Consider the following 10,778-nt stretch of genomic DNA (forward strand, 5'->3'; position numbering starts at 1 on the left):
GCCACCTGGCCCCAAAGTAAGCGTAGCTTGTGTTATGGGCACCTTCGACACAGAAAGCTGGGTCCTGCAAACTGCGCCATCGGCCGTCAAATATCAACCGGAAATACTGCTAACGTTTCACTCATACAATATGCACTCTCTAGTCAACACATTTATGCAAGGGCCTGAATTACTTATGAGATTGAAACACCACTATTAATAAAAACATCTTGGGTGTAATCTTTATTTTTGTAGTGTTAATTGACGCACAAAGCGCATGGCTCGCCTGATGTTAATTGGAAAACCATAGCCTATAAACAGAGCATCCTTTCTCTGTTTATAGGCGATGGTTACACATCCGACAAAGTGCCGCACAAGGTTACACTGGCAACCACGCCTTTTGCCCTGCTTGGCAGAAATAAGCATGGCGGTAGTACTTTCTCCGAACCAGCTGTCAGAAAAACACGATGAAACATGATTTTCTACTAATACGATGTCTTGTATCGCAGGCGGTGCGGCGGTATATTCTGCGGCTCGTGCTCGGAGATGAGTCCGTGGGGCGACATGGGTGCGGTGCGCGTTTGTCGCCGCTGTCGCACGCTGCGGTGACCGCGCCTCGCGCACTAGGCCCCCCCTCTACCCTACCCTTTCGATTGACCAAAGTGCCGAGCTCTCCACTAGCACATTTTTTCTTATCAGTCTTATAATTTTGAACTCTTCGTTATTCTTTAGTGTAAAGTATGTTTAATAATATTAAAAAGAAACCCCTCTTAAGAAGTTATGCTACTTTGGTGTTAATCACAAATTTCTTTTTTACGCATTTGAATATATTTCAACTTAACATTAATTACTATATTTTGGTGGAATAATATTCATATAAATAATAACCATTTTTCTGTATATTTTATTTTTAAAACATACTTCGCACTAAAAAGTAATGAAAAGATTTAATAATAATCTAGGTGGAAAAAATTTGCTATACCAACTACTAAAACCGACCTTGCTCTAAATTTATCACTTCCCTGTTAATGTGAAGCGTCTAGAACGCTCTCAGCCTTGAGATTTTTAGTGTAAAATTGCGTTACTGGAATTTGCTTGGATCTGTTACGCCATTAATTTCCTGTACAGGGTTGAATGAAAATTACCAGAAAGCTCTCGGCCTGTAGTTGTCTACTTTAAAAGTAACAAGTTCTTTTTGTACGATTTTTTTTTTGACTCGATTTATAATTAAATATTTTACATAAATACTTTGTTACTTCGTAATGTAACATCGGCAACAGCGCACGAACCACGACTCCATCGTGCGGTCACTGACATCACATAATACGATTTATAAACTTTTGTATGAAATAAATTATTACTGATTCTTAAAAAGTCGTAGAACAAAAATTATTAGTTTTAATGATAGGAACTACAAGGCCGAGAGCTTTTTGCTATTTTTTATTTAACCCTGTAAAAGCGACGTCCAAAATACGTTTGGGAGAGAAAAAAAATGCTTGCATTTGTTTCATTGTAAAGTGAACATCTGAGGACACTTATTCAAGTGAAACCTACGTAGATGACGCATCGAGTCACGTGTTAGAAAAAAAATTAATAATCCTAAAAATCTCTGTCCGGTGTTCGTGCAAATTAAGCTTAATGTTCATCGCTTATCCCGGACTTCCGCAAAGTAACGCTTGCTTCCATCCAAGATTTAAATCTATCAATTTGGGTGAACGAAACATCACTCTACATACTAAAAAAACTTAACTCGAAGCTGCGAGTATTTTAAATTAGATACGACACCACTCGGATCTTATTCCCAGCGTACTTTTAGCGTGGCCATAATCCTTAATTTATTAACAGAGCAAATTAAATGGATGTACAATGCAATTTAAGCTTAATTTAAGGGGGGGATCCACACTGCCAATTTATACCGATAAGTGACGCACAAGCGAAGTGGCTTATACCATACATTTCGAATATAAACTATAATTATTTCTCAATCGTTCACTTTAAATAGCTTTATTTAACATACATCTTTAATTAAAACCCACGAAACATTCGTACTGCGATCTTATCGTATCGATATCAATAATTTGAATCAAACAAACAAAATTTATTTATTTATTTATTAATTTTTAAAAAATAACTTACATTCACGGCATTCTGCATACCTTTAAGCCACCCCGCTTGCGCGTAGTTCAGGACGTCCAAGAAGAAATGCAGACGACTGTAAAATTATGTGTTGGTTAAAGCACTTCTGGTAAGAAGAATCACTACAAACAGACAGACTTGACGTTTCAAACGTGCTTATATTAGGCCTACTTGAAATAAATGAATTTTGAATTTTGAATTTTTTGAATTTTGAAACCAAAAACCACATGTCTATTAGTGGCCTTGTCCTTATGACCTTGGAGGTGTTGACTTGATAAAGGGAAATTGTAAATTAAACTGTCCAATCTCCTAATGTAGAAAATTGTATACGATTGACTTCCACAGAGTAAAGCCCCTTCTATTTAATTCATAATTCACGTAATATGGGGTAATTTACTTACTATTTTAATAATGGAATGAGATTATGATTATTTAATATTTTAACCAACCCGTTAACAAATATTTTGGGAAATATAATTTTAGAACAAGGTTGTAACAAACGTACAGTGATTATATCTGATTGAAAAGCCCATTAACTATTTGATTACAACTTAGGAACTGTTTGTATAAGTTGCTTTTTATCGAGAATGTCTTCAGCTTGAACTGTTAGACAAGCTGTTCTAATGTTTCATTTTAACGCTAACACAAATAATTGGAATGCGGTTATGCAAATAAAATCTAATACACAAAACTTGACAACTTGTTTTAAATATAAATAAAGAATCTATAATAGAGATCTCAATTTGACCAGTTTGTATGTTCGATCTTGTATGCATGATTACTTCCAACTGAAATTTTTCAAGGAAACGTCGAATTTAATCAAGCCAAGTGCGTACTGTGATCTTTCGCTTTATTTATAAATTATTTTAGTTGAACATCTTTCCTCGTTGATTTTCTTCTCTTCTCTAACATTAATGTAAAATATAATGGATCTTTTAGTTCTTGCACAATCGATGGATGAGCTTTATACTGGCAATTGTCACAGTAGACATACTTTCTACTACTGAGTACTTCTTAAAATTATGACTGAGATTATGAAACTTGTAAGACACTATGACACTACTTGATGCTATGACACTTTAATCAAAGCTATCAGGTAACTATTAAAACGCGATGCCGATGTCATAGATAAACTATTAAGCTATGATATTTTTTTCGCAAAACGCACTTGGCTTTTGCACCGGAAAAAAATAGTGACGTAAATTTTTTATACATATGACATCAATCAATATAAAAAATAACAACAAAGGTCTCTTTTGTTGCTGTGTCGATGAAAATAACTCTACCGTTCACATGGCCGGACTGAACATGTTACAGTTTTTATGAATTCAATATTAGTCTTCGAGAGCCAAATATAGCCCGGCCAAATATGGTCATGGGAACTGGAGGCTGACTACCATTGGACGACTATCTTCTAAAGCAGTGTTATTTTAAACTAACTGTTACCTGCAACTTCTTTCACGTTTATTCCGGGTTTTAAGAACCCGCGAAATTATTTTGTTATACAGCCTATTTCTGTACAAAATTCTGTCAATATCGATTATGCTGTTATGCCGGGCAACCGAATAGGCAACCAAGTTTATTTTTTTAACATAAATCGGAATGGTTCCTGAGCGCTTATCCAGAAAAAAACTATACTAGTTTTCAGGATCAGGATCAGGATGCAAAGTAGCTCAGTGTTAAATTCGGTCGAGATTGGTGCATAGGTTGAGTTGAACGTATATATAACAAACAAACAAATAGACACACTTTCGCATTTATAAGATTATAAAGGCCTTTATTTTGTATTTGTTCTTTGTGGAAAGAAAGAAATATTTTAGAGTTATTAGTTTAAACCTGTACAAAAGAATGGACACCAGTGTTTTATATGGCATACCTTGTCGTACCTAAAACAAGAATTATAATTCTGGAAAAAGAGCGTCAATAAGGTCAAATAACACTGCTTTAAGCGATGGTAGTATACAACAGCTACAAAAGAATCCTCATTTACAATACATCCATCTATAATACTAGTCAGGCCTGCTTTGTTAAATGTGGCTTTTAATATTGTTTTGTTATTTTTTTAAGGATGCGTATGATTGATCAGTTTCTTTAGGCTCTTGACAACATGACAGGTTACTCCGCTCTTTTGAAATAATATTTATATATGTTATATTTATATTGAGAACTATGTGATGCAATGAATAGAAGATAGTGAACTAGACTTATAGTATTTTTGCTGCAATTTATTAAGTCGAATAGTTTGATTATATATTAAACAAAAATATGATAAATTATAATGACACTAGTGTTGTGATCCGAAAAAGTGCGAATAGAGCTATAGAGAAGGTTGTTAGGGTATGTCCAAGTGTGAAGGCTGTTTTTTATTTTGTACTAACGTCTTGGTTACTGATCTTTAGAACGACAGCCAAACTGTCGAAGCCACCATAGACTGAACTGTTAGATAATTCGTGGCTTTACAAAACGACGGTACTCGGCTGGCAGACCAAACTAACTATTCACGGTATAGTTTTATAAATCGTGTGACTTATTCCAATTGACTTGTGGATATAATTCAATATTTTCTCTTGGAAATGATTTACGAAACACTATAAGCTTTACCGTGTCTAACAAAATTCATCTGAACAAACATCAATGAACCAAACAAATAATAAAGGAAATTATATTTTTCATAACATCTTATTGGTGTTACGCCACACAACGTCACGTCACAAATCCAATTCAAAGTATTTTGTATACCAAGAAAAAATCTATACACCCGAAATGATTCTACACACCACACATTACAGATCGTATCATCGGGTGTTGTCCAGTGTGCCGTGTCGACTCTCGAGTCTGATAGGTTGCTGGATATTTCTCTCTTCCATCATTAACGTTCCGAGTGTTCCGTCGCAAACATTTATGCCGCCGTAGATTAAAGCCTGTTGACTATTTCCTAGTTAAATATACGCTGCTAGATGTTTATCGAATGCTCGACTTTATAAGTCTATATTATTTGTATATTGAAGTTAGTGTTCTATATATTATTTGCTTTGTATATTTAAACGCCAATGCCGTATTGTTAATATAAAATAAGACTTAACGAAAATTTTACGACTTGAAGTTTTTTGAGCTGTAGATTGTAGAAATTAAGGGTGCGTTCTTACTGACCAATCGGATCATTGAAAAATCACGTGCTCAATTGTCACGTCATCTTTTAGCAATCTAATAGGTCGAATCGCACCCTAAACGTCGTAAAAAATGCTATGTTTAACCGAATATCCGATTTACCTACGAATATAATGAATTAGTGTAACTACGAGTTTTGTATTTTATTTGTGATATTGATGATAATTTTTATATGATAATAATATAAGAGTTTAAAACATGTTGATACACAAAAAATTTATGGTTATTTTAACAGTCGCGGTGCGTTCTCGTTGATTTTATTAAATTATTGTAAATAACAATAATTTTAATAGTTGTATGCGAATAGCATGGGATACTTGTAATAGCCTTTTGTAATATGATAGCAATAAAATGCAAACCTAAGTTAACACTAAACTTGACGACAATTATTGTGTCTTAACTCTAAATAAACTTTTAACTTAACGAAATGCGGTATCGTCGATCGATAACATTTGATTGAAATTGATGTTCTTCAAATAGATCGGAAATCATGCTGCAGTCCTTAACGAAATAAGATTTCCTAATATCGGTAATTTAAGGGGTCGAATTTATTAATCGTCTTGACATAAATCTAAATTTATTTACTTTCTTTTTGCACAAAATACTATTTTCATTTTATGTATTTTATACTATATCTTCATTATTTTAAGTTTATTTTTGTTGGTGTATATCATGGATCGATGTCAAGACGGTTGTTTGTGTAAAGAGGAAAGATATGGAGTGTTTTGTTTATCAGCAGGAATTGTTATACTTGCATATATTTTATACTGAACGAAGCTCGGAGTAACTTTAGGTTCATTGTCGAAGTGCAAACTTGTTTGTGACCAATGAATGGCATAATGTGAAATAAAGCATATTTAGTTTTGCTAAGAATTTTTATTTAAACCTAAGTACCATTCTTAGATCTGTAAATTGTCTCTATGTTTAGAGACTTTTACAGAATCTCTACGTGATCAATACAGAAGATATATAATAAACGGAATTAAGACATGTACACGACTAATGTTGGTGCATCAAATAGTAGTTTTTGATGCACCACTTTAGTAGTTATTCTCGAACAGGCGGTTATTCACTTCAGCAACAGCAGCTGTTGAAGACAGTAGTTATTTTTCCTCTAATAATCTAGACGTTTTCCAAAAAGCGGGGAAAATGGGAAAAGTCAGCTAGCATCATTCCGGTGTGAAGTGAGATGTGCGCGGGTGTTTTCACTGTTTTTGGACACCATGCATTAATGGCTGACTGCGGGTTCTGTATGTTCTTAATTCTGTGACATAGGAATAGATACAGAAATAAATCATAAACAATTTGCGGTGTGTTATGAAGGGGCAATAAATAAGGCCTCGGGAAACTTGCCATTGGATGGGCAAACGACATCAAACTAGTAGGGAGTCAAAATAAAACCAAGGCGCATTTTCTGGTAGATTTTTTTATGAGACTAGTACATTATTGATCCAAGAAATTTTTTATTTTTAATCCCAGTGACGATACTGTGGCAGTTATTTTAAACTCATACGCGGCATCGTAACGCTAAGTCACTTGATGTCACGTTTTTGTAGTTAGGATGGTAACCAGCGAGAACCACGGCTTACCCCAAGACCAGAACAGAGGAAATTAAGAAATTATAAATTCCCAAATTCAGATTCAGACCTCATACTTGTAAGACCACAGCGCATGCCAAGAAAACAAAATCTATCACATCGGCCTAATGCACCTCAAATTATAACTACCTATCACGATTATTATCATTGGTATTTGTGGTCCCGAAATGTTAATAGCCAAAGTTGAGCTAATTTACGAGCTCCTCACAATATCAAAATAAAGTACATACTCATCTTCCAGGCAAGCGTGGCACGTAAAGCTGCATGATAATGCAAGCAAGATATTTCCCCAACGAAACTACACTATAACAGTTTTAGATTGAATTATGATATAAAGAAATAAAAACAATTTAATTAATATTTTAATAAACATTTATTTTTCATTTTCTTAGATTGTAGCAAAATAGTATCCAGTAAAATAGTTTACTAAACAAAATAAGTGTTTAAACAGCTTAGTAAACAAACAATTCCATTGATATATTACCACAAAGGGATTCGTGATTGTCTGTGGCATTGAAATCCAAGTGCTTAGGTCTATGCTTCGAATAAGCTACTTCTACTACTATGAGTGTGTTCTGTACTTCTATAAATTATTCAAACAATCAATAGGACGTAGTTAAATGAAAAGGTTCCAACTTCCAACACACATTGGAATTACAGTGTTTTTAACGCCTCTACATTTAAAAAGTGCAACAAATCACTGCATAGATATTTCAACGTAGTATTTTTAAAGCCCTAAATATCTGTTTATTTGACGACCTTCCTGGAGCAGCGGTGATCTCTTTGGTTTTAATTGGGAAGTCCCGGATTCGAGTGCCGGCAGGAGCAATTTGAGAATTTATAACTTTCTAAATTTTCTCCGGTCTAGTTTGGTCTAACCTAACCTAACAGGTTAGAACCAGACAACAGTCAACAGTCACAAGTCAAACAGTAGGTGAGATTGCGGTCAATGGCTAACTTGTAGTAAAATAAAAAAAATATAAAATTATCTAAATTTGGGTTGAAACCTTTTCGCTTTAGTACGTACAATTTTATTCTATTCTACTATTGTATATTAAAAAACAACAATGAGCGTGTATTAACAAAATCACACGTCGAAATACGAATACGTCCAAACAACTTAGGATCGAGCCACTAATTGTATCGTAAATATAATGCTAATTCTTTGGTTCTCACTTTATAGTTCTTCTAATAAAACTAACTATCCGTAAAATTCGGGCAAGGCCTAATTTTTAGGCCAAGAGCGAAATTGAGTTTAAAATCTACTTTAAGTAAAACGAAAATGTTTAAATGCGAAATAAATACCAGCTTAGTTATTATGGCTGTCGACATAATTAATAATTGGTTATAATTTCTGATGTCTGTATGGTGTTCTTTTTTTTCATTCTAGTAAAGTTTAGGAAACGAAGATGGCCAAAAACTGATGCATAACATTTTATAACTATTGACTAAAATAAACACTTAATATTTCCAATATTGCACAATAACAACATTCAATGCAGACATGTACTAAAAAGTTAAGTACTTAACTAATAAGAACTGTTCTGGAGTTTGTTTTATGAATATTTTATTAAGTCAACTGTAGTTGAAGACCAATTCGACTTAAGAATTAATAGGAATATTTAATACTGTGCGTATCTATTGTCGTAGATAAACATAATATATATTAAAACGTTAAGTAACCTTAAGTCTTTTTTGAATTTTCCTATGAATATTACGATACTTATCGTTTTTACTTTATAAACTATCAGTACCTAAATCCGATATTTCAACTATTGAAAACATTCAGTAAGTACAATATATTTCTTAAATATATAATATAATCATACAAATTTCATGCAAGTTCCAACCCTTTTCTGACAGTTATTAACATATGGTAATCACCATACAGAATTTGTTATAAGTACATAAGCACCTAATACGACTGTCTATACTTAAGTGGGATAAAAAGAAACCAAGAATGTGTTAAAAAATCATCGACGCGACTCGTAATAAATAGGTTTTTTTTAATATTAACAATCTATACTTAATAATTGCTTTAATTTTGCATTAACTAACAACGGACTTGCATTTATTGCATGATAAAAAAAATTCAGTCGTTGCAAACATTTAACAAATTTGACTAGTTAACTAAATAAAATAGCAATAAACACATATTTATGTTGTATAAATGTTAACAATTAGATAGTTATCACAAATAAACAATAATTTGTTCTTACATAAAACTATTAATACTGTTTTAATTAATTTACATTACAAATAAGCATACGGCCGTTTGTAACATTTATTATAACATTTGTAAATTTTCTTTGTATGACGATTACATTAATGTTATTAAAATATTTATATAATTTAACGTTCCCTTATCAACCTGAAATAAGAACAGCTTGGGTAAATAGTATTTAAAGTTTCTACTATCGCCTAAAGTTCGAAAAAACTATAAACTAGTGATGGTAAAAATTGTGTTAAACAAAAATTTCTAAAATTAACTCGTTTAAAATAACTCAATTTGATAATTCAAGCAAATTACTTTTTTTAATAAAAAAAACTAATAAACCGGATGTGAAACTTACTAAATTTGTTTAATACAATTATTTACGCTTCAACGGATGCTCTAAATTTTTTAATAACAAACAAATTATTCATTGGCCTCCAAAGAAAGTAGAGCAGCGTCCTTTCCCGAAAAACGCAGAGTTAGTACACAAAATGTGAAACGAGTCTCTGGTAGTCGCTGGATACATACAAGCGATAAAATTTTGTAGAGATTTTCAAATGCTACATCATTTGAAAATCCCTACAAGACATATGTACAGCAAAAAATTACCTTCGGTAGAAATTATAATAATTATTTAATATTCTCCAAAAGTTCATAAAATATACCGCTCGATATCAATACTTACTTAATAAATTTTTCTACGTATTGAATATTAAGAATGAAATTATTTTCAACGGATATATATTTTAGACTTGTCGATAATATTAAGAGATTCATCTTAGACGGAATGATTAACTAAACTAAAATATAAAATTAACTTATTATTATGAATGAATGAATACACTTTTATTGTACACCAAAGAAAAAAAAGTAGTTACAAAGATATAAATACATATCAAGAGAGTACAATTTGGTGGCCTTATCGCTACATAGCGATTTCTTCCAGGCAACCAATGGCGTAAAAGGAAAAAACATAGAAAAGAGGTAGGTGGTGCAATAAATAAGATTTAAAAATTATACAAATATATAAATACAAATATATTACATATAAATACAAATAAAATATATAACATAAATATCTATATAAATTTATAACATATAACATCCTCAATTTGTATGAAATACATAAATAATTCAAATTACACACTTAAAATGATTCGCTTCAGCGATGTTCGGCTGAAAGAGACAAATAATGATCCTTCACTAGTTTCTTGAAGGTCCCAATCGATTGTGCCTCACGGATATCTAACGGCAAGGCGTTCCATAATTTAATAGCCTGAACCGTAAATGATCCGTTGAAGAAGGAGGTTTTGTGACCAGGCACCTTCAAGATTAACTTCCTCGTAGAACGAAGTTCATCTGGGAGTCCTACAAATTGAAACCTCTCTTTCAGGTAAAGAGGAGTAGAAGGATGAAATAAAACACAGTACAGAATAGAAACAATGTGCAAATTCCGGCGAAGTCTGATAGGTAACCACTTGAGACGAGACCGAAATTGAGAAATATGATCATATTTGCGCAACCCAAATATGAAACGAATGCTAGAATTCTGGAGTCTCTCAAGTTTATTTAACTGATCTTCAGTTAAGTTAACATAGCTTGCGTCAGCGTAGTCAAGAAATTATATTATATTAATCATGTTACAAACAATCACATTATGTAATAGGCTCATTTGAAATTAA

At 32.6% G+C, this 10,778-nt stretch overlaps 1 protein-coding gene across 7 annotated transcripts in view; it reads left to right on the forward strand.

The window, feature by feature from the left end:
* Positions 1–4,715, forward strand: part of LOC120628378 (myotubularin-related protein 3) — a 76,969-nt gene extending 72,254 nt beyond the window's left edge. For all 7 annotated transcript variants that reach the window (XM_039896722.1, XM_039896718.1, XM_039896715.1 and 4 more), the window contains one exon: positions 489–4,715. In XM_039896722.1, the coding sequence (XP_039752656.1) occupies positions 489–588 (100 nt within the window). In that variant the 3' untranslated portion in view covers positions 589–4,715. The remainder of the gene's footprint in view (positions 1–488) is intronic.
* The last annotated feature ends 6,063 nt before the right edge of the window (positions 4,716–10,778 follow it).

Source organism: Pararge aegeria, chromosome 12 (assembly GCF_905163445.1).
Source record: "Pararge aegeria chromosome 12, ilParAegt1.1, whole genome shotgun sequence".
In the NCBI taxonomy this organism is placed as follows: domain Eukaryota; kingdom Metazoa; phylum Arthropoda; class Insecta; order Lepidoptera; family Nymphalidae; genus Pararge; species Pararge aegeria.